The sequence below is a fragment of the Scyliorhinus torazame genome, chromosome 29, assembly GCF_047496885.1.
Source record: "Scyliorhinus torazame isolate Kashiwa2021f chromosome 29, sScyTor2.1, whole genome shotgun sequence".
Taxonomy (NCBI): domain Eukaryota; kingdom Metazoa; phylum Chordata; class Chondrichthyes; order Carcharhiniformes; family Scyliorhinidae; genus Scyliorhinus; species Scyliorhinus torazame.
The window spans coordinates 40,089,326-40,113,882 of record NC_092735.1 but is presented as its reverse complement, the minus strand read 5'-3'; the positions used below and the strand labels follow the sequence as shown (position 1 = coordinate 40,113,882).

At 55.9% G+C, this 24,557-nt stretch overlaps 1 protein-coding gene across 1 annotated transcript in view; it reads left to right on the top strand.

Moving 5' to 3' along the window:
• The first annotated feature begins 14,057 nt into the window (after positions 1–14,057).
• The window catches only part of LOC140404155 (nucleobindin-1-like), a 66,691-nt gene continuing 56,191 nt past the window's right edge, over positions 14,058–24,557 (top strand). The window contains exons 1-5 of the mRNA XM_072492571.1: positions 14,058–14,079; positions 14,543–14,730; positions 15,329–15,461; positions 18,972–19,075; positions 21,542–21,727. Of these exons, the coding sequence (XP_072348672.1) occupies positions 14,058–14,079; positions 14,543–14,730; positions 15,329–15,461; positions 18,972–19,075; positions 21,542–21,727 (633 nt within the window). The remainder of the gene's footprint in view (positions 14,080–14,542; positions 14,731–15,328; positions 15,462–18,971; positions 19,076–21,541; positions 21,728–24,557) is intronic.

The following is a 24,557-nucleotide window of genomic DNA, read 5'->3' as shown; positions in this document are numbered from 1 at the left end:
GGGGTAGCCGGGTGGTAATGGGGGGGTAGCCGGGTGGTAATGGGGGGGTAGCCGGGTGGTAATGGGGGGGTAGCCGGGTGGTAATGGGGGGGTAGCCGGGTGGTAATGGGGGGTAGCCGGGTGGTAATGGGGGGTAGCCGGGTGGTAATGGGGGGGTAGCCGGGTGGTAATGAGGGGGTAGCCGGGTGGTAATGGGGGGGTAGCCGGGTGGTAATGGGGGGGTAGCCGGGTGGTAATGGGGGGTAGCCGGGTGGTAATGGGGGGGTAGCCGGGTGGTAATGGGGGGTAGCCGGGTGGTAATGGGGGGGGGTAGCCGGGTGGTAATGGGGGGGGGTAGCCGGGTGGTAATGGGGGGGGTAGCCGGGTGGTAATGGGGGGGGTAGCCGGGTGGTAATGGGGGGGGTAGCCGGGTGGTAATGGGGGGGGTAGCCGGGTGGTAATGGGGGGGTAGCCGGGTGGTAATGGGGGGGGTAGCCGGGTGGTAATGGGGGGGGTAGCCGGGTGGTAATGGGAGGGGTAGCCGGGTGGTAATGGGGGGGTAGCCGGGTGGTAATGGGGGGGTAGCCGGGTGGTAATGGGGGGGTAGCCGGGTGGTAATGGGGGGTAGCCGGGTGGTAATGGGGGGTAGCCGGGTGGTAATGGGGGGGTAGCCGGGTGGTAATGGGGGGGTAGCCGGGTGGTAATGGGGGGTAGCCGGATGGTAATGGGGGGGTAGCCGGGTGGTAATGGGGGGGTAGCCGGGGGTAATGGGGGGGTAGCCGGGGGGTAATGGGGGGGTAGCCGGGGGGTAATGGGGGGTAGCAGGGTAGCCGGGGGGTAATGGGGGGGGTAGCCGGGGGGTAATGGGGGGGTAGCCGGGGGTAATGGGGGGGTAGCCGGGGGGTAATGGGGGGGGTAGCCGGGGGGTAATGGGGGGGTAGACGGGTGGTAATGGGGGGGGTAGCCGGGGGGTAATGGGGGGGTAGCCGGGGGTAATGGGGGGGAGCGGGGGTGGTAATGGGGGGGGGGAGCGGGGTGGTAATGGGGGGGGGGAGCGGGGTGGTAATGGGGGGGGGGAGCGGGGTGGTAATGGGGGGGGGAGCGGGGTGGTAATGGGGGGGGGGAGCGGGGTGGTAATGGGGGGGGGGAGCGGGGTGGTAATGGGGGGGGGGAGCGGGGTGGTAATGGGGGGGGGGAGCGGGGTTGTAATGGGGGGGGGAGCGGGGTTGTAATGGGGGGGGGGAGCGGGGTGGTAATGGGGGGGGGGAGCGGGGTGGTAATGGGGGGGGGAGCGGGGTGGTAATGGGAGGGGAGCGGGGTGGTAATGGGGGGGGGAGCGGGGTGGTAATGGGGGGGGAGCTGGGGGGTAATGCGTTAGCAGCCTGTAGGCTTTATCCTCCAACGCCTCGTGTGGCGGTCTCCTTGCCCATTCCTGATAGTTTTTGAGGAGTGCGTGTAGCGGTACCAATATGTTTGCCAAATTCGGAATGAATTTACTGCAATACTTTACGTGTCCAAGGAATGAGTATAACTCTGTTGTATTCTCGGGCGTGGAGGGCAGCTTGACTGCTCCTACCTTCTCCATTGGGTTCAAACCTTCCTTGTCAAACCGGTACCCCAAGTATGTGACCTCTTCCACCCCTTTTTAGGCAGACGCATGCCGCACAGAGGACTCCCTCGGAGTTATCCAGGTGTTCCTTCTTGGTGGCTCTGGTAATTAAGACGTTGACCAGTTAAACTGCCACCCTTGGGAGTCCTTGAAGGATGCTCTCCATAACTTGCTGGGAGATCGCACAGGTCATGATGCACCGAGTGGAATCCGTGCATTCATACAGACCTCTGGATAATTTTTTTTTTTTTAATATATTTTATTGAAGTTTTCAAACACAATTTTTCCACTTTACAAATCAACATAAAAGATACCCCCCCCCTGGGCTGCTGCCGATCTATTTTCCCTTAACGTTCCGCGAGATAGTCAAGGAACGGTTGCCACCGCCTGGAGAACCCCTGAGCCGATCCTCTCAACGCAAACTTCATTCGTTCCAGCTTTATGAACCCTGCCATATCGTTTGTCCAGGCCTCCACGCCGGGGGGTTTCGCTTCCTTCCACTAAGATCCTTCGCCGGGCTACCAGGGATGCAAAGGCCACAATATCGGCCTCTTTCGCCTCCTGCACTCCCGGCTCTTCCGCTACCCCAAATATCGCTAACCCCCAGCCTGGGTGACCCGGACCTTCACCACCTTTGAAATCACTCTTGCCACTCCCCTCCAGTACTCATCCAGTGCCGGACACGACCAGAACATGTGTGTGTGGTTCGCCGGGCTTCCCGAGCACCTCCCGCACCTGTCCTCCACCCCGAAGAACCTGCTCAGCCTCGCTCCCGTCATGTGTGCTCTGTGTAGAACCTTGAATTGTATCAGGCTAAGCCTGGCACACGAGGACGAGGAATTTACTCTACTTAGGGCATCCGCCCACAGCCCCTCCTCAATCTCCTCCCCCAGCCCTTCTTCCCATTTTCCTTTCAGCTCCTCTACCAGCGCCTCCCCCGCGTCTCTCATCTCCTGATATATTTCTGACACCTTGCCCTCTCCGACCCATACCCCCGAAATCACTCTATCCTAGATCCCCTGCGTCGGGAGCAGTGGAAATTCCCTCACCTGTTGCCTCGTAAATGCCCTCACTTGCATGTATCTAAAGATATTCCCGGAGGCAACTCATACTTTTCCTCCAGCGCTCCCAGGCTCGCGAACGTCCCGTCAATAAACAAATCTCTCAATCCCTGCCCGATGCCAGCTCTGGAACCCTCTGTCCATCCTTCCTGGGACAAACCTATGGTTGTTCCTGATCGGGGACCACACCGAGGCTCCCAACACACCCCTCTGTCGCCTCCATTGCCCCCAGATCCTTAAGGTTGCCACCACCACTGGGTTTGTGGTGTACCTTTTCGGGGAGAGCGGTAGCGGCGCCGTCACCAGCGCCTTTAGGCTCGTTCCTTTACAGGACGCCATCTCCAGCCTCTTCCACGCCACCCCATCTCCCTCGATCATCCACTTGCGAACCATCGCCACATTGGCGGCCCAGTAATAATCGTCCAGATTCGGCAATGCCAGTCCCCCTCTGTCCCTGCTGCGCTGCAGGAACCCCCTTCTTGCCCTCGGGGTCTTCCCAGCCCACACGAAACTCATAACACTCCTATCTATTTTCTTTAAAAAGGCCTTGGTGATCAAAATGGGGAGACATTGAAACACAAAAAGAAACCTTGGGAGGACCATCATCTTGACCGCCTGCACTCTGCCCGCCAGCGAGAGCGGCAGCATATCCCACCTCTTGAAATCCTCCTCCATCTGCTCCACCAGCCGCGTCAGATTGAGTGTGTGTAGAGGTCCCCAGCTCCTGGCTACCTGAATCCCCAAATATCTGAAGCTCCTTTCCACTCTTCTTAACAGCAGGCCGTCTATCCCTCTTCCCTGATCCCCGGGGTGTACTACGAAAAGCTCACTCTTCCCCATATTAAGCCTATATCCTGAAAAATCTCCAAACTCCCTCAATATCTGCATAACCTCTGTCATCCCCTCCACAGGATCCACCACATATAGCAGTAGGTCATCTGCGTAGAGTGACACTCGGTGTTCCTCTCCCCCTCTAACCACCCACCTCCATTTCCTAGAGTCTCTCAATGCTATGGCAGTGGTTCAATTGCCAGCGCGAACAGTAATGGGGACAGGGGGCACCCCTGCCTTGTTCCCCTATGTAACCGAAAATACTCGGATCTCTGCCGATTTGTGACTACACTTGCCACAGGGGCCCAGAGAGGAGTTTGACCCAACTGACAAACCCCTCCCCGAACCCAAACCTCCTCCCATAAATACTCCCACTCTACCCTATCAAATGCCTTCTCTGCATCCATCGCTACCACTAACTCTGCCTCCCCCTCCGCTGGGGACATCATTATCACCCCCAACAGCCGTCGCACATTGACATTCAATTGTCTCCCCTTTACAAACCCTGTCTGGTCTTCATGCACCACCCCCGGGACACAATCCTCAATCCTTGTCGCCAGCACTTTTGCCAGCAGCTTGGCGTCTACATTCAGGAGCGAGATAGGCCTATAAGACCCGCACTGCAGCGGATCTTTATCCCGCTTCAGGATTAATGATATCGTCGCCTCCGACATTGTCGGGGGTAGTAACCCCCTTCCCTGGCCTCGTTAAAGGTTCTCGCCAGCAGCGGGGCCAACAGGTCCACATATTTCCTGTAGAATTCCACCGGGAACCCGTCCGGTCCCGGGGCCGTCCCTGTTTGCATATTCCATTGCCCTTTAGTCACCTCGTCCACCCCGATTGGCACCCCCAGACCTGCCACCTCCAGACCTGCAACCTCCTGCTCCTCCACCCTTGGGAACCTTAGTTGGTCCAGAAACTGTTGCATCCCCTCTTTTCCCTCCGGGGGTTGGGACCTATATAGCCTCTCATAAAAGGTCTTAAACACCTCATTTACCTTCCCTGCACTCCGCACTGTCGTTCCCGTTCCATCCCTAACTCCCCCTATTTCCCTCGCCGCTATCTTCTTACGAAGCTGGTGGGCCAGCAGCTGGCTCGCCTTTTCCCCATATTCGTATCTCATCCCCTGTGCCTTCCTCCACTGTGCCTCTGCCTTCCCTGTGGTCAGCAGGTCAAACTCCGTCTGAAGTCTTCGCCTCTCCCTATATAGTCCTTCGTCCGGGGCCTCCGCATATTTTTTATCCACACTCAAAATCTCCCCCACTAATCTCTCCTTTCTTTGCCTCTTTTTTTTCTCCTTGTAAGCCCTAATGGAGATCACTCTCCCCTAACCACCGCCTTCAGTGCTTCCCATACTACCCCCACCTGGACCTCACCATCATCATTGGTCTTCAGGGAGCTCTCAATACATCCCCGCACCCTTCCACAGACCCCCTCATCCGCCAATAGCCCCACATCCAGTCGCCAGAGTGGGCGCTGCTCCCTCTCCTCTCCTAGTTCCAGATCCACCCAGTGCGGGGCATGGTCTGAAACGGCTATGGCCGAATACTCCGTTCCTGCCACCCTCGAAATCAGTGCCCTGCTCAAAACAAAGAAATCTATCCGGGAGTATACCTTATGAACATGGGAGAAAAGGAAAACTCTTTGGCCAGCGGCCTAGCAAATCTCCACTGATCCACTCCCCCCATTTGTTCCATAAGCCCCCTGAGCACCTTGGCCGCTGCCGGCCTTCTTCCGGTCCTGGATCTAGACCGATCTAGCCCTGGATCCAGCACAGTATTGAAATCCACCCCCCCCCCCCATTACCAGGCTTCCTACCTCCAGGTCCGGGATACGTCCCAGCATCCGCTTCATAAATCCCATGTCGTCCCAGTTCGGGGCATATACATTTACCAGCACGACCTCCTTTCCCTGCAATTTACCACTCACCATCATATATCGGCCCCCGTTGTCCACCACTATATTCCTAGCCTCGAACGACACCCGTTTCCCCACCAATATCGCCACCCCTCTATTTTTCGCGTCCAGCCCTGAGTGGAACACCTGTCCCACCCATCCTTTTCCTTAACCTAACCTGATCTGCCACCTTCAGATGCGTCTCCTGAAGCATGACCACGTCTGCCTTCAGTCCTTTTAAGTGCGCGAACACTCGGGCCCTCTTGATCGGCCCATTTAGGCCTCTCACATTCCACATGATCAGCCGGATTGGGGGGCTACCCGCACCCCTCCGCGCCGACTGGCCATCCCCTATTCTAGGCCAGTCCCACGTCCGGGTCCCGTGCACCCACCAGTCCCCCAGGCGGCGCACTCCCGTCCCGACCACCTCTTCCCTTGCCAGCTCCCCCTCGCTCCAGCAGCAGCAACCCAGTTGACCCCCCCCCCCGCTAGATCCCCATCTAGCATGGTTACTCCCCCCCATAATGCTTCCGAAGGTCAGCTGACTCCAACTGACCCGGGCTTCCCCCGCTCTCTCCTTGGACCCCCCCCCCCCGGGTGTGGAACTCTCATCCTCCTTGCGCCTATCTTCCCGCCATGATCTCCCTCGTGCAGGAAAAAACCCGCGCTTTCCTAGATCAGCCCCGCCCCCTATGGCGCAGTTCCCCATCCCCTCACCTCTGTCCCTTTTTCCACCGGCGCCCACATTTCTCCGTGTCCCCCCCGTCAAGAAGAGAAAAAAAAAAACCCATCTACCGTCCCGATACTGTGAACCCCATTCCCCAATTTACATTTCTATACATCAACATCGTCGTCTCACCCACAGCATCAGTCCCTCAGTTCTGGTCCAATTTCTCTTTTGGATGAAGGTCCATGCCTCGACCGACGTTTCAAAATAGTAGTGTCTATCTTGGTACGTGAACCACAATCGCGCCGGCTGCAGCATCCCAAACTTGCCTTTCTTCTTGTGAAGCGCCGCCTTGGCCCGATTTAAAGCTCGCCCTCCTTCTCGCCACCTCCGCGCTCCAGTCCTGATACACTCGTATCACCGCATTCTCCCACCTGATACTCCGTACCTTCTTGGCCCAGCTCAAAACCGCCTCTGTTGGTGAAGCGGTGAAATCTCACCACTATCGCCCTTGGTGTTTCTCCAGCCTTTGGTCTCCTCATAAGGACCCGGTGAGCCCTTCCACCTCCAGAGGGCCCCAAGGGGGCCTCAGCTCCCATTAGCGAATGGAGCATCGTGCTCACATAAGCCCCAACGTCAGCTCCCTCCACTCCCTCGGGGAGACCCAGAATCCGGAGGTTCTTTCGCCTCGAGCTGTTCTCCAGGGCTTCGAGCCTTTCGATACACCTCTTGTGTAGCGCCTCGTGAGTCTCCATTTTTACTGCTAGGCCCAGAATCTCATCCTCGTTCTCAGCTGCCTTCGCCTTCACCCCACGGAGCTCTATCGCCTGGGCCTTATAGATAGATAGAATTTACAGTGCAGAAGGAGGCCATTCGGCCCATCGAGTCCTGCACCGGCTCTTGGAAAGAGCACCCTACCCAAGGTCAACACCGCTACCCTATCCCCATAACCCAGTAACCCCACCCAACCCAACACTAAGGGCAATTTTGGACACTAAGGGCAATTTATCATGGCCAATCCACCTAACCTGCACATCTTTGGACTGTGGGAGGAAACCGGAGCACCCGGAGGAAACCCACGCAGACACGGGGAGAACGTGCAGACTCTGCACAGACAGTGACCCAAGCTGGAATCGAACCTGGGACCCTGGAGCTGTGAAGCAATTGTGCTAACCACAAGGCTACCGTGCTGGCCTTTTGCGTTCTTTTGCGTATCTTTTTGCCTTCGATTGCCAACAACATCGGCGCCAGCACTTCCTCCTTTAATTCCTCCACACACCGTCGGAGGAATTCCTGCTGGTCCGGGCCCCGTGTCCATCCGTCGCCATCTTGCTTCTTCCTTCTCTTCTCTGCCGCTGCTCCAAAGGATCCTTCGCAATCTGGCCACTACCACCGATCTTTTCCATACACACCGGGGGGACTCCTTACTTTGTCACCCCACACTGGGTTTGGTCTGAAAACGTTTCCGTTGGGGCTCCCAAAAAGAGCCCAAAAGTCCGTTAGAACGGGAGCTGCCGAAACGTGCGGCTTAGCAGTGCATCACTGGAAGTGAGACCTCTGGATATTGATGGTCAGATATTTCCTGAATGCTGAATCCAACTCCAGCTGGAGGTATGCGCAGCTCATGTCTAATTTGGAGAAGGAATGCACCCAGCCAATCTTGCATAAAGGTCCTCCCATGTGTGGCATCGGGTACCCGTCCAACCGCCAGGCCGGGTTTCACCATCAATTTATAATTGCCACTTCAGGTGTGGCCCACTCCTCGAACTGCACTGGAGGAATAATGGCCAGATTTCCCATCTTCATCGCCAGTATAATATCCACAGGAGTCCCAAGAAGGTGGGACAGCACGGGGCAGCACGGTAGCATAGTGGATAGCACAATTGCTTCACAGCTCCAGGGTCCCAGGTTCGATTCCGGCTTGGGTCACTGCCTGTGTGGAGTCTGCACATCCTCCCCGTGTGTGCGTGGGTTTCCTCCGGGTGCTCCGGTTTCCTCCCACAGTCCAAAGATGTGCAGGTTAGGTGGATTGGCCACGATAAATTGCCCTTAGTGTCCACAATTGCCCTTAGTGTTGGGTGGGGCTACTGGGTTAAGGGGATAGGGTGGAGGTGTTGACCTTGGGTAGGGTGCTCTTTCCAAGAGCCGGTGCAGACTCGATGGGCCGAATGGCCTCCTTCTGCACTGTAAATTCTATGATCTATGATCTATAAGGTTTAACCATGCAGCCGGGACTGTCCCAGCTTCCAGTTCCAATCCTTTTTTTTTTTTAAATATATTTTATTCAAAATTTTTGGCCAACCATCACAGTACATTGTGTATCCTTTACACAGTAATATAACAATATAAATAACAATGGCCAGTTTTTTTAAACAAGAAATAAATAATATATAAACAACATCAAAATTAAAAACAAAACTAAATGGCAACTGCCTTGTCCCAAATAAATACTCTCCAAAAATACAATTCAGCAGTCCCGTATACAATTACCTATAACAACAACCTATACATATTATACTTATACACTAACATCCCTTATACACTAACCCCCCCCCCCCCCCCCCCCCCCCCCCCCCGGGCTGCTGCTGCTGTCTTCTTCTTTTCCATTCCCTCTATCTTTCTGTGAGGTATTCGACGAACGGTTGCCACCGCCTGGTGAACACTTGAGCCGATCCCCTTAGGACGAACTTAATCCGTTCCAGCTTTATAAACCCTGCCATGTCATTTATCCAGGTCTCCACCCCCGGGGGCTTGGCTTCCTTCCACATCAACAGTATCCTGCGCCGGGCTACTAGGGACGCAAAGGCCAAAACATCAGCCTCTTTCGCCTCCTGCACTCCCGGCTCTTCTGCAACCCCGAATATAGCCAACCCCCAGCTTGGTTCGACCTGGACCCCCACCACCTTCGAAAGCACCTTTGTCACCCCCACCCAGAACCCCTGTAGTGCCGGACATGACCAGAACATGTGGGTGTGATTCGCTGGGCTTCTCGAGCATCTCACACACCTATCCTCTACTCCAAAAAATTTACTGAGCCGTGCTCCAGTCATATGCGCCCTGTGTAACACCTTAAATTGTATCAGGCTTAGCCTGGCACACGAGGACGATGAGTTTACCCTACTTAGGGCATCAGCCCACAGCCCCTCCTCAATCTCCTCCCCCAGCTCTTCTTCCCATTTCCCTTTCAGCTCATCTACCATAATCTCCCCCTCGTCCCTCATTTCCCTATATATGTCTGATACCTTACCGTCCCCCACCCATGTCTTTGAGATCACTCTGTCCTGCACCTCCTGCGTTGGGAGCTGCGGGAATTCCCTCACCTGTTGCCTCGCAAAAGCCCTCAGTTGCATATACCGAAATGCATTCCCTTGGGGCAACCCATATTTTTCGGTCAGCGCTCCCAGACTTGCAAACGTCCCATCTACAAACAGATCTCTCAATTGTGTTACTCCTGCTCTTTGCCATGTTCCAAATCCCCCATCCATTCTCCCCGGAGCAAACCTATGGTTATTTCTTATCGGGGACCACACCGAGGCTCCCGTCTTTCCCCTATGCCGTCTCCACTGCCCCCAAATTTTCAGAGTAGCCACCACCACCGGGCTTGTGGTGTATTTCTTCGGTGAGAACGGCAACGGCGCCGTCACCATAGCTTGTAGGCTAGTCCCCCTGCAGGACGCCCTCTCCAATCTCTTCCACGCCGCTCCCTCCTCTTCTCCCATCCACTTACATACCATTGAGATATTGGCGGCCCAGTAGTACTCACTTAGGCTCGGTAGTGCCAGCCCCCCCCCTATCCCTACTACGCTGCAAAAATCCCTTCCTCACTCTCGGGGTCTTCCCGGCCCACACAAAACTCATGATACTCTTCTCAATCCTTTTGAAAGAAGCCTTCGTGATCACCACCGGGAGGCACTGAAACACAAAGAGGAATCTCGGGAGGACCACCATCTTAACCGCCTGCACCCTCCCTGCCAGTGACAGGGATACCATGTCCCATCTCTTGACGTCCTCCTCCATTTGTTCCACCAATCGCGTTAAATTTAACCTATGCAATGTACCCCAATTCTTGGCTATCTGGATCCCCAAGTAACGAAAGTCCCTTGTTACCTTCCTCAGCGGTAAGTCCTCTAATTCTCTGCTCTGCTCTCCTGGATGCACCACAAACTCACTTTTCCCCATGTTCAGTTTATATCCTGAAAATTCTCCAAACTCCCCAAGTATCCGCATTATCTCTGGCATCCCCTCCGCCGGGTCCGCCACATACAACAACAAATCGTCCGCATACAGAGATACCCGGTGTTCTTCTCCTCCTCTGAGTACTCCCCTCCACTTCCTGGAACCCCTCAATGCTATTGCCAGGGGCTCAATCGCCAGTGCAAACAATAATGGGGACAGAGGACATCCCTGCCTCGTCCCTCTATGGAGCCGAAAATACGCAGACCCCCGTCCATTCGTGACCACGCTCGCCATCGGGGCCCTATACAGCAGCTGTACCCATCTAACATACTCATCTCCAAAGCCAAATCTCCTCAACACCTCCCACAAATAATCCCACTCCACTCTATCAAATGCTTTCTCGGCATCCATCGCCACCACTATCTCCGCTTCCCCCTCTGGTGGGGGCATCATCATTACCCCTAGCAGCCTCCGTATATTCGTATTCAGCTGTCTCCCCTTCACAAACCCAGTTTGGTCCTCATGGACCACCCCCGGGACACAATCCTCTATCCTCATTGCCATTACCTTGGCCAGAACCTTAGCGTCTACGTTCAGGAGGGAAATAGGCCTATAGGACCCGCATTGCAGCGGGTCTTTTTCCTTCTTTAAGAGAAGCGATATCGTTGCCTCTGACATAGTCGGGGGCAGCTGTCCCCTTTCCCTCGCCTCGTTAAAGGTTCTCATCAGTAGCGGGGCGAGCAAGTCCACATATATTTCCTGTAAAATTCAACTGGGAATCCATCCGTTCCCGGGGCCTTCCCCGCCTGCATGCTCCTAATTCCTTTCACTACTTCCTCCATTTCGATCTGTGCTCCCAGTCCCACCCTCTCCTGCTCCTCCACCTTAGGAAATTCCAGCTGGTCCAGAAAACACATCATTCTCTCCTTCCCATCCGGGGGCTGAGCTTAATATAATCTTTCATAGAATGCCTTGAACACTTCATTCACTCTCTCTGCTCCCTGCTCCATCTCTCCCTCCTCCTCCCTCACTCCCCCTATTTCCCTCGCTGCTCCCCTTTTCCTCAATTGGTGGGCCAGCAACCTGCTCGCCTTCTCCCCATATTCGTACTGTACACCCTGTGCCTTCCTCCACTGTGCCTCTGCAGTACCTGTTGTTAGCAAATCAAATTCTACGTGTAGCCTTTGCCTTTCCCTGTACAGTCCCTCCTCCGGTGCCTCCGCATATTGCCTGTCCACCCTCAGAAGTTCTTGCAGCAACCGCTCCCGTTCCCTACTCTCCTGCTTTCCTTTATATGCCCTGATTGATATCAGCTCCCCTCTAACCACTGCCTTCAGCGCCTCCCAGACCACTCCCACCTGGACCTCCCCATTATCATTGAGTTCCAAGTACTTTTCAATACACCCCCTCACCCTTAGACACACACCCTCATCCGCCATTAGTCCCATGTCCATTCTCCAGGGTGGACGCCATTCTTTTTCCTCCCCTATCTCCAAGTCCACCCAGTGTGGAGCGTGATCCGAAATAGCTATAGCCGTATACTCCGTCCCCCTCACCTTCGGGATCAACGCCCTTCCCAAAACAAAAAAGTCTATTCGCGAATAAACTTTGTGGACATAGGAGAAAAACGAAAACTCCTTACTCCTAGGTCTACTAAATCTCCATGGGTCTACTCCTCCCATCTGCTCCATAAAGTCTTTAAGCACCTTGGCTGCTGCCGGCCTCCTTCCAGTCCTGGACCTCGATCTGTCCAGCCCTGGTTCCAGCACCATGTTAAAATCTCCACCCATTACCAACTTCCCCACCTCTAGGTCTGGGATACGTCCTAACATGCGCCTCATAAAGTTGGCATCATCCCAGTTCGGGGCATATACGTTCACTAAGACCACCGCCTCCCCCTGTAATTTGCCACTCACCATCACGTATCTGCCCCCACTATCCGCCACTATGGTCTTTGCCTCAAACATTACCCGCTTCCCCACTAGTATAGCCACCCCCCTGTTTTTCGCATCTAGCCCCGAATTAAACACCTGCCCCACCCATCCTTTGCGTAGTCTAACCTGGTCTATCAGTTTCAAATGCGTCTCCTGTAACATAACCACATCTGCCTTAAGTTTCTTAAGGTGTGCGAGTACCCGTGCCCTCTTTATCGGCCCGTTCAGCCCTCTCACATTCCACGTGATCAGCCGGGTTGGGGGGCTCTTTAGCCCCCCCCCCCCCCCCCCTTGTCGATTAGCCATCCCCTTTTATCCAGCTCCTCACCCGGTTCCCACGCAGCTGTGTCCCCCCAGGCGTGCCCTCCCGCCCACCCCACCCCATACCAGCTCCCCCTTCTCCCCAGCAGCAGCAACCCAGTAAATCCCCCCCCCCCCACCCCCCCCCCCCCCACCCCCCCGCTAGATCCCCCACTAGCGTAGTTACACCCCCCATGTTGCTCCCAGAAGTCAGCAAACTCTGGCCAACCTCGGCTTCCCCCCGTGACCTCTGCTCGCACCGTGCGACGCCCCCTCCTTCCTGCTTCCCTATTCCCGCCATAATTATCATAGCGCGGGAACAAAGCCCGTGCTTCCCTTTTGGCCCCGCCCCCAGCTCCTCCACCTCCCTTCCTCCCTCCCCCACAACCTGTGGAAGAGAGAAAAGTTACCGGGTCGCAGGATTAACAACATAAAAATCATCTCTTCCCCCCCCCCCCCCCCCTTTTTCCCCCTCTTCGCCCCCCATGTTCGCCCCACCACTTTGTCTCAAACTTTCTTTTTTAATAACCCGCTTATTCCAATTTCTCTTCAACAATAAATGTCCACGCCTCATCCGCCGTTTCAAAGTAGTGGTGCTTCCCTTGATATGTGACCCACAGTCTTGCCGGCTGCAGCATTCCAAATTTAATCTTTTTATGAAGCACCGCCTTGGCCCGATTAAAGCTCGCCCTCCTTCTCGCCACCTCCGCACTCCAGTCTTGGTATACGCGGATCACCGCGTTCTCCCACTTACTGCTCCGAGTTTTCTTTGCCCATCTGAGGACCATCTCTCTGTCCTTAAAACGGAGGAATCTCACCACTATGGCTCTAGGAACTTCTCCTGCTCTCGGTCCTCGCGCCATCACTCGGTATGCTCCCTCCACCTCCAGCGGACCCGTCGGGGCCTCTGCTCCCATTAACGAGTGCAGCATCGTGCTCACATATGCCCCGACATCCGCCCCTTCTGCACCTTCGGGAAGACCAAGAATCCTTAGGTTGTTCCTCCTCGCATTATTGTCCAGCACCTCCAGCCTTTCCACACATCGTTTATGGTGTGCCTCGTGCATCTCCGTCTTCACCACCAGGCCCTGTATGTCGTCCTCATTCTCGGCAGCCTTTGCCTTCACGACCCGAAGCTCCCGCTCCTGGGTCTTTTGCTCATCTTTTAGCCCTTCAATCGCCTGTAATATCGGGGCCAACAGCTCCTTCTTCATCTCCTTTTTGATCTCTTCCACGCAGCGTTTCAAAAACTCTTGTTGTTCAGGGCCCCATATTAAACTGCTACCTTCCGACGCCATCTTGGTTTTTGCTTGCCTTCCTTGCCGCTGCTCTAAAGGATCCACCGCAATCCGGCCACTTTCCTCTCCTTTTTCCATCCGTATCCAGGGGGGATTCCCTTCTGGTTTACCGCACAGTGCTTTTAGCCGTTAAAATTGCCGTTGGGGCTCTTATTAAGAGCCCAAAAGTCCGTTCCACCGGGAGCTGCCGAAACTTGCGACCTAGCTGGTCATCGCCGCACCCGGAAGCCTCCAGTTCCAATCCTGGCTGCTTTCAGATGCCTAGTTCCCGAACTCCAGCTGCTAGACCTCTGCCCTTTAGCGCTCATGCCCGTGGGCCTGCTGCTTGGTACAGAGTGAATACCTCTCCAGCCTTCTCTCCTAAGACAATCTGCCCGTTCCTGGTATTAGTCCAGTAAACCTGCTTCCAATGCGTTTACACCTTTCCTTAAATACAGCAACCAATACTGTACCAGTGTTCCAGATGTGGGGTCTCACCAATTCCCTGTATAACTGAAGCATAACCTCCCTACTTTTATAATCAATTCTCCACTCAATAAACAATAGCATTTTATGAACTTTCCTCATTTTTATCTGTACTTGCTTTCAAGCCTTTTGTGATTGATACACTGGGACTGCCAGGTCCCTCTGTGTTACCGACCTCTGCAATCTCTCAACATTTAGATAATTTCTCTTTTAATTCTTCCTGTCAAAATGAACAATTTCACACTTTGCCCACACATTTAACTCTCTCTTTCCCGTTATAACCTCCTTATGTCCTCTTCACAACTTTACTCCAAATGAACCTGTAGAAAGTGAAAGCGGCACTCCGCAGTCGGTCCTTGCTGCCGTTGGCCGTCTCTCTAACTTGGGCTCATCTGTTGTTGTGCAGGACACTGGTCTGTATTATGATCGGTATCTCCGTGAAGTGATCGATGTCCTGGAGACTGACACCCACTTTCGGGAGAAACTGCAGACAGCGGACGTGGAAGATATTAAGGTCAGTGTATCCCTCGGGGCGCGGGGTCCCTCGGCGCGGGGTCAGCTGACGAGGCCAATGAGGGGTCAGCCGGCAGGGTTGACATGGGGGTCAGGCAGCGGGGCCAGTGCTGGGTCAGCGCAGGTTTGGCGTGGGGTCAGTCGGCGTGGGGTCAGCGCAGGTTTGGCGTGGGGTCAGTCGGCGTGGGGGTCAGTGCAGGTATTGGCGTGGGGTCAGTTGGCGTGGGGTCAGTTGGCGTGGGGTCAGTTGGCGTGGGGTCGGTTTGGCGTGGGGTCGGTTTGGCGTGGGGTCGGTTTGGCGTGGGGTCGGTTTGGCGTGGGGTCGAGTTGGCGTGGGGTCGGTTTGGCGTGGGGTCGGTTTGGCGTGGGGTCGAGTTGGCGTGGGGTCGGTTTGGCGTGGGGTCGAGTTGGCGTGGGGTTCAGCGCAGGTTTGGCGTGGGGTCAGTCGGCGTGGGGGTCAGCGCACGGTCAGCTGGTTAATGCCCTGATTTTATGGATTGGACCAATGATGGAGAGGGGAGTTGTGATTTTGGGCGGTCAGCGGGTGGGAATGGGAATGCCAGGCAGCGATGGTGTTGAAGGTGTGATTTTTGTTTCAGAGTGGGAAGCTGAGCAGTGAGCTGGATTTGGTCAGTCACCACATCCGCACTCGGCTGGACGAGCTGAAACGACAGGAGGTCTCCAGGTTACGGATGCTCATCAAAGCCAAGATGGATGCTGAGCAAGGAGAGAGTAAATGATGTTTCTTTGTATAAACCGTTAATGTGTGTGGGGAAATCGCGGAGAGCGGGAGATGGGTTCAGAACAGTGATACACACCATCTGTTGTTGGAAGAAAATGTATTGATTGAGTTTTCCAGTTTTTCGCTTCCTGCTTCAAGCAGCAATAGAACATAGAACATAGAAAATACAGCACAGAACAGGCCCTTCAGCCCACGATGTTGTGCCGAACCTTTGTCCTAGATTAATCATAGATTATCATTGAATTTACAGTGCAGAAGGAGGCCATTCGGCCCTTTGAGTCTGCACCGGCTCTTGGAAAGAGCCCCCTACCCAAACTCAACACCTCCACCCAACACCAAGGGCAATTTGGACATTAAGGGCAATTTATCATTGGCCAATTCACCTAACCCGCACATCTTTGGACTGTGGGAGGAAACCGGAGCACCCGGAGGAAACCCACGCAGACACAGGGAGGACGTGCAGACTCCGCACAGACAATGACCCAAGCCGGAATCGAACCTGGGACCATGGAGCTGTGAAGCAATTGTGCTATCCACAATGCTACCGTGCTGCCCTTAAGAACAAATAAATCTACACTATATCATTTTACCGTCATCCATGTACCTATCCAATAGCTGCTTGAAGGTCCCTAATGTTTCCGACTCAACTACTTCCACAGGCAGTGCATTCCATGCCCCCACTACTCTCTGGGTAAAGAACCTACCTCTGATATCCCTCCTATATCTTCCACCTTTCACCTTAAATTTATGTCCCCTTGTAATGGTGTGTTCCACCCGGGGAAAAAGTCTCTGACTGTCTACTCTATCTATTCCCCTGATCATCTTATAAACCTCTATCAAGTCGCCCCTCATCCTTCTCCGCTCTAATGAGAAAAGGCCTAGCACCCTCAACCTTTCCTCGTAAGACCTACTCTCCATTCCAGGCAACATCCTGGTAAATCTTCTTTGCACCTTTTCCAGAGCTTCCACATCCTTCCTAAAATGAGGCGACCAGAACTGTACACAGTACTCCAAATGTGGCCTTACCAAAGTTTTGTACAGCTGCATCATCACCTCACGGCTCTTAAATTCAATCCCTCTGTTAATGAACGCGAGCACACCATAGGCCTTCTTCACAGCTCTATCCACTTGAGTGGCAACTTTCAAAGATGTATGAACATAGACCCCAAGATCTCTCTGCTCCTCCACATTGCCAAGAACTCTACCGTTAACCCTATATTCCGCATTCATATTTGTCCTTCCAAAATGGACAACCTCACACTTTTCAGGGTTAAACTCCATCTGCCACTTCTCAGCCCAGCTCTGCATCCTATCTATGTCTCTTTGCAGCCGACAACAGCTCTCCTTACTATCCACAACTCCACCAATCTTCGTATCGTCTGCAAATTTACTGACCCACCCTTCAACTCCCTCATCCAAGTCATTAATGAAAATCACAAACAGCAGAGGACCCAGAACTGATCCCTGCGGTACGCCACTGGTAACTGGGATCCAGGCTGAATATTTGCCATCCACCACCACTCTCTGACTTCTATCGGTTAGCCAGTTCGTTATCCAACTGGCCAAATTTCCCACTATCCCATGCCTCCTTACTTTCTGCATAAGCCTACCATGGGGAACTTTATCAAATGCCTTACTAAAATCCATGTACACTACATCCACTGCTTTACCTTCATCCACATGCTTGGTCACCTCCTCAAAGAATTCAATAAGATTTGTAAGGCAAGACCTACCCCTCACAAATCCGTGCTGACTATCCCTAATCAAGCAGTGTCTTTCCAGATGCTCAGAAATCCTATCCTTCATACCCTTTCCATTACTTTGCCTACCACCGAAGTAAGACTAACTGGCCTGTAATTCCCAGGGTTATCCCTAGTTCCTTTTTTGAACAGGGGCACGACATTCGCCACTCTCCAATCCCCTGGTACCACCCCTGTTGACAGTGAGGACGAAAAGATCATTGCCAACGGCTCTGCAATTTCATCTCTTGCTTCCCATAGAATCCTTGGATATATCCCGTCAGGCCCGGGGGACTTGTCTATCCTCAAGTTTTTCAAAATGCCCAACACATCTTCCTTCCTGACAAGTATTTCCTTGAGCTTACCAATCTGTTTCACACTGTCCTCTCCAACAATATCGCCCCTCTCATTTGTAAATACAGAAGAAAAATACTCATTCAAGACCTCTCCTATCTCTTCAGACTCAATACACAATCTCCCGCTACTGTCCTTGATCGGACCTACCCTCGCTCTAGTCATTCTCATATTTCTCACATATGTGTAAAAGGCCTTGGGGTTTTCCTTGATCCTACCCGCCAAAGATTGTTCATGCCCTCTCTTAGCTCTCCTAATCCCTTTCTTCAGTTCCCTCCTGGCTATCTTGTATCCCTCCAATGCCCTGTCTGAACCTTGTTTCCTCAGCCTTACATAAGTCACCTTTTTCCTCTTAACAAGACATTCAACCTCTCTTGTCAACCATGGTTCCCTCACTCGACCATCTCTTCCCTGCCTGACAGGGACATACATATCAAGGACACGTAGCACCTGTTCCTTGAACAAGTTCCACATTTCACTTGTGTCCTTCCCTGCCAGCCTATGTTCCCAACTTATGCACTTCAATTCTTGTCTGACAACATTGTATTTACCCTTCCCCCAATTGTAAACCTTGCCCTGTTGCACGTACCTATCCCTCTCCATTACTAAAGTGAAAGTCACAGAATTGTGGTCACTATCTCCAAAATGCTCCCCCACTAACAAATCTATCACTTGCCCTGGTTCATTACCCAGTACTAAATCCAATATTGCCCCTCCTCTGGTCGGACAATCTACATACTGTGTTAGAAAAGCTTCCTGGACACACTGCACAAACACCACCCCATCCAAACTATTTGATCTAAAGAGTTTCCACTCAATATTTGGGAAGTTAAAGTCGCCCATGACTACTACCCTATGACTTCTGCACCTTTCCAAAATCTGTTTCCCAATCTGTTCCTCCACATCTCTGCTACTATTGGGGGGCCTATAGAAAACTCCTAACAAGGTGACTGCTCCTTCCCTATTTCTGACTTCAACCCATACTACCTCAATAGGGTGATACTCCTCGAACTGCCTTTCTGCAGCTGTTATACTATCTCTAATTAATAATGCCACCCCCCCACCTCTTTTACCACCCTCCCTAATCTTATTGAAACATCTTTAACCTGGGACCTCCAACAACCATTTCTGCCCCTCTTCTATCCACGTTTCCGTGATGGCCACCACATCGTAGTCCCAAGTACCGATCCATGCCTTAAGTTCACCCACCTTATTCCTGATGATGCTTGCGTTGAAGTATACACACTTCAACCCATCTCCGTGCCTGCAAATACTCTCCTTTGTCAGTGTTCCCTTCCCCACTGCCTCATTACATAGGTTAACGTTCAGCATGGATATCTCGATCTCTCACCATCGGAGTTTTAATAAGCTCCAAGTCTAATTCTCTTGACCCCTCCCCTTGTCCAGATGTGCAGATTGATCACCTGAATCTGCTGAAGCAGATTGAACATCTGGACCCGAAGAACTCCCACACCTTTGAGGCTCGAGACCTGGAGCTGCTGATCCGAGCGGTGAGTCCGGAATATTCCGTGTGGATCTCTTCATTGTTATTCAGAAAATATCCCCAAATTCTCTCAGATCATAGCTTGGGTGTGAGGGAGGTCATGGGGGCGGGGAGGGAAATGAGTGAGGTGAGGACTAAAATAGGTTAGTGGGGGAGGGGGAGGAGGGTGGGGGTGGGGGAGGGGGAGGAGGGTGGGGGAGGGGGAGGAGGGTGGGGGAGGGGGGGGGGGGAGGAGGGTGGGGGAGGGGGAGGAGGAGGGGGGGGGAGGAGGGTGGGGGAGGGGGAGGAGGGTGGGGGAGGGGGAGGAGGGGGAGGAGGGTGGGGGAGGAGGGTGGGGGAGGAGGGTGGGGGAGGGGGAGGAGGGTGGGGGAGGGGGGTGGGGGAGGGGGAGGAGGGTGGGGGAGGGGGAGGAGGGTGGGGGAGGGGGAGGAGGGTGGGGGAGGGGGAGGAGGGTGGGGGAGGGGGAGGAGGGTGGGGGAGGGGGAGGAGGGTGGGGGAGGGGGAGGAGGGTGGGGGGGGTGGGGGAGGGTGGGGGAGGGGGAGGGGGGTGGGGGAGGGTGGGGGAGGGTGGGGGAGGGGGAGGAGGGTGGGGGAGGGGGAGGAGGGTGGGGGGGGTGGGGGAGGGTGGGGGAGGGGGAGGGGGGTGGGGGAGGGGGAGGAGGGTGGGGGGGGTGGGGGAGGGTGGGGGAGGGGGAGGGGGGTGGGGGAGGGGGGTGGGGGAGGGGGAGGGTGGGGGAGGGGGAGGAGGGTGGGGGAGGGGGAGGGGGAGGAGGATGGGGGAGGGGGGTGGGGGAGGGGGGGGAGGGTGGGGGAGGGGGGGGAGGGTGGGGGAGGGGAGGAGGGTGGGGGAGGGGGAGGAGGGTGGGGGAGGGGGAGGGGGGAGGAGGATGGGGGAGGAGGGTGGGGGAGGGGGGAGGAGGAGGGGGGTGGGGGAGGGGGAGGAGGGTGGGGGAGGGGGAGGAGGGTGGGGGAGGGGGTGGGGGAGGGGGAGGAGGGTGGGGGAGGGGGAGGAGGGTGGGGGAGGGGGAGGGGGAGGAGGATGGGGGAGGGGGGTGGGGGAGGGGGAGGAGGGTGGGGGAGGGGGAGGAGGGTGGGGGAGGGGGAGGAGGGTGGGGGGAGGTGGGTGGGGGAGGGGGAGGTGGGTGGGGGAGGGGGAGGTGGGTGGGGGAGGGGGAGGTGGGTGGGGGAGGGGGAGGTGGGTGGGGGAGGGGGAGGAGAGGAGGGAGGGAGGGAGTGGGGGGGGGAGGAGGAGGGAGGGGGGGAGGGAGTGGGGGGGGGGGAGGAGGGAGGGAGTGGGGGGGGGAGGAGGGAGGGAGGGGGGGGAGGAGGGAGGGGGGAGGGAGGGGGGGGAGGAGGGAGGGAGTGGGGGGGAGGAGGGAGGGAGGGAGTGGGGGGGAGGAGGGAGGGAGGGAGTGGGGGGGGAGGAGGGAGGGAGGGAGTGGGGGGGGAGGAGGGAGGGAGGGAGTGGGGGGGGAGGAGGGAGGGAGGGAGTGGGGGGGGAGGAGGGAGGGAGGGAGTGGGGGGGGAGGAGGGAGGGAGGGAGTGGGGGGGAGGAGGGAGGGAGGGAGTGGGGGGGGAGGAGGGAGGGAGGGAGTGGGGGGGGAAGGAGGGAGGGGGGGAGGAAGGAGGGAGGGAGGGAGTGAGGGGGGAGGAGGGAGTGAGGGGGGGAGGAGGGAGTGAGGGGGGGAGGAGGGAGGGAGTGGGGGGGGAGGAGGGAGGGAGTGGGGGGGGAGGAGGGAGGGAGGGAGTGGGGGGGAGGAGGGAGGGAGGGAGTGGGGGGGAGGAGGGAGGGAGGGAGTGGGGGGGAGGAGGGAGGGAGGGAGTGGGGGGGAGGAAGGAGGGAGGGAGTGGGGGGGAGGAAGGAGGGAGGGGGGGAGGAAGGAGGGAGGGGGGGAGGAAGGAGGGAGTGGGGGGGAGGAGGGAGGGAGTGAGGGGGGGAGGAGGGGGGGAGGAGGGAGGGTGGGGAGGAAGGAGGGAGGGTGGGGAGGAAGGAGGGAGGGGGGAGGAAGGAGGGAGGGAGTGGGGGGGGGAGGAGGGAGGGAGTGGGGGGGGGAGGAGGGAGGGAGGGGGGAGGAGGGGGGGGAGGAGGGAGGGAGTGGGGGGGGAGGAGGGAGGGAGTGGGGGGTGGGGAGGGGGGGAGTGGGGGGTGGGGAGGGGGGGAGTGGGGGGTGGGGAGGGAGGGAGTGGGGGGGGAGGGAGGGAGTGGGGGGGGAGGAGGGAGGGAGGGAGTGAGTGGGGGGGGGTGGGAGGGAGGGAGTGGGGGGAGGAGGCGGAGGAGGAGGAGGGAGGGAGGGAGTGGGGGGGGAGGAGGAGGGAGGGAGGGAGTGGGGGGGGGGAGGAGGGAGGGGGGGAGGGCGAGGGCGGCTGTGCGGGTCTGGGTTGGGGTCAGACTCCATTACAGGGTGGGGTTTGGGGCTGTAATGACCACGTGTTGTCTGCCCAAGAATGAGACTCTGCTGCTCTTGATCACCAGGCTACCAAGGATTTGGAGAACTATGACCAGGCCCATCACGAGGAGTTCAAACGTTATGAGATGTTGAAGGAACATGAGCGGAGGGAGTATCTGAAAACCCTGGATGAGGAGAAGCGACAGATGGAAGAAGCTCGTTTCAGTCAGATGAAGCAAAAACATCGGGAGCATCCCAAAGTCAACGTGCCGGTGAGAGCGGAGCTCCCGGGATTAGTGAACGTGTCGGTGAGAGTGGAGCTCCTGGGGTTAGTGAACGTGTCGGTGAGAGTGGAGCTCCTGGTGTTAGTGAACGTGTCGGTGAGAGTGGAGCTCCTGGGATTAGTGAACGTGTCGGTGAGAGTGGAGCTCCTGGGGTTAGTGAACGTGTTGGTGAGAGTGGAACTCCTGGGATTAGTGAACGTGTTGGTGAGAGCGGAGCTACTGGGATTAGTGAACGTGTTGGTGAGAGCGGAGCTCCCGGGATTAGTGAACGTGTCGGTGAGAGTGGAGCTCCTGGGATTAGTGAACGTGTTGGTGAGAGTGGAACTCCTGGGATTAGTGAACGTGTCGGTGAGAGTGGAGCTCCTGGGATTAGTGAACGTGTCGGTGAGTGGAGCTCCTGGCGTTAGTGAACGTGTCGGTGAGAGTGGAGCTCCTGGGGTTAGTGAACGTGTTGGTGAGAGTGGAGCTCCTGGGATTAGTGAACGTGTTGGTGAGAGCGGAGATCCTGGGATTAGTGAACGTGTTGGTGAGAGCGGAGATCCTGGCATTAGTGAACGTGTCGGTGAGAGCGGAGCTCCTGGGATTAGTGAACGTGTTGGTGAGAGTGGAACTCCTGGCGTTAGTGAACGTGTCGGTGAGAGTGGAGCTCCTGGGATTAGTGAACGTGTCGGTGAGAGTGGAGCTCGTGGGATTAGTGAACGTGTCGGTGAGAGCGGAGCTCCTGGGGTTAGTGAACGTGTCGGTGAGAGCGGAGCTCCTGGGATTAGTGAACGTGTTGGTGAGAGTGGAACTCCTGGCGTTAGTGAACGTGTTGGTGAGAGCGGAGCTCCTGGGGTTAGTGAACGTGTCGGTGAGAGTGGAGCTCCCGGGATTAGTGAACGTGTCGGTGAGAGTGGAGCTCCCGGGATTAGTGAACGTGTCGGTGAGAGTGGAGCTCCTGGGGTTAGTGAACGTGTCGGTGAGAGTGGAGCTCCTGGTGTTAGTGAACGTGTCGGTGAGAGTGGAGCTCCTGGGGTTAGTGAACGTGTTGGTGAGAGTGGAACTCCTGGGATTAGTGAACGTGTTGGTGAGAGCGGAGCTACTGGGATTAGTGAACGTGTTGGTGAGAGTGGAGCTCCCGGGATTAGTGAACGTGTCGGTGAGAGTGGAGCTCCTGGGATTAGTGAACGTGTTGGTGAGAGTGGAACTCCTGGGATTAGTGAACGTGTCGGTGAGAGTGGAGCTCCTGGGATTAGTGAACGTGTCGGTGAGTGGAGCTCCTGGCGTTAGTGAACGTGTCGGTGAGAGTGGAGCTCCTGGGATTAGTGAACGTGTCGGTGAGAGCGGAGCTCCTGGGGTTAGTGAATGTGTCGGTGAGAGTGGAGCTCGTGGGATTAGTGAACGTGTTGGTGAGAGCGGAGCTCCTGGGGTTAGTGAACGTGTCGGTGAGAGCGGAGCTCCTGGGATTAGTGAACGTGTCGGTGAGAGTGGAACTCCTGGCGTTAGTGAACGTGTTGGTGAGAGCGGAGCTCCTGGGATTAGTGAACGTGTCGGTGAGAGCGGAGCTCCTGGGATTAGTGAACGTGTCGGTGAGAGCGGAGCTCCTGGGGTTAGTGAACGTGTCGGTGAGAGTGGAGCTCCCGGGATTAGTGAACGTGTCGGTGAGAGCGGAGCTCCTGGGGTCAGTGAACGTGTCGGTGAGAGTGGAGCTCCTGGTGTTAGTGAACGTGTCGGTGAGAGTGGAGCTCCTGGTGTTAGTGAACGTGTCGGTGAGAGTGGAGCTCCTGGGGTTAGTGAACGTGTTGGTGAGAGTGGAACTCCTGGTGTTAGTGAACGTGTCGGTGAGAGTGGAGCTCCTGGGGTTAGTGAACGTGTCGGTGAGAGTGGAGCTCCTGGGGTTAGTGAACGTGTCGGTGAGAGTGGAGCTCCTGGTGTTAGTGAACGTGTCGGTGAGAGTGGAGCTCCTGGGGTTAGTGAACGTGTTGGTGAGAGTGGAACTCCTGGGATTAGTGAACGTGTTGGTGAGAGCGGAGCTACTGGGATTAGTGAACGTGTTGGTGAGAGCGGAGCTCCCGGGATTAGTGAACGTGTCGGTGAGAGTGGAGCTCCTGGGATTAGTGAACGTGTTGGTGAGAGTGGAACTCCTGGGATTAGTGAACGTGTCGGTGAGAGTGGAGCTCCTGGGATTAGTGAACGTGTCGGTGAGTGGAGCTCCTGGCGTTAGTGAACGTGTCGGTGAGAGTGGAGCTCCTGGGATTAGTGAACGTGTTGGTGAGAGCGGAGATCCTGGGATTAGTGAACGTGTTGGTGAGAGCGGAGATCCTGGCATTAGTGAACGTGTCGGTGAGAGTGGAGCTCCTGGGGTTAGTGAACGTGTTGGTGAGAGTGGAACTCCTGGCGTCAGTGAACGTGTTGGTGAGAGTGGAGCTCCTGGGGATAGTGAACGTGTTGGTGAGAGTGGAGCTCCTGGGATTAGTGAACGTGTTGGTGAGAGTGGAACTCCTGGCGTCAGTGAACGTGTTGGTGAGAGTGGAGCTCCTGGGGATAGTGAACGTGTTGGTGAGAGTGGAGCTCCTGGGGTTAGTGAACGTGTTGGTGAGAGTGGAACTCCTGGCGTCAGTGAACGTGTTGGTGAGAGTGGAGCTCCTGGGGATAGTGAACGTGTTGGTGAGAGTGGAGCTCCTGGGATTAGTGAACGTGTTGGTGAGAGTGGAGCTCCTGGGATTAGTGAACGTGTCGGTGAGAGTGGAGCACCTGGGATTAGTGAACGTGTCGGTGAGAGTGGAGCTCCTGGGGATACTGAACGTGTTGGTGAGAGCGGAGCTCCTGGGGTTAGTGA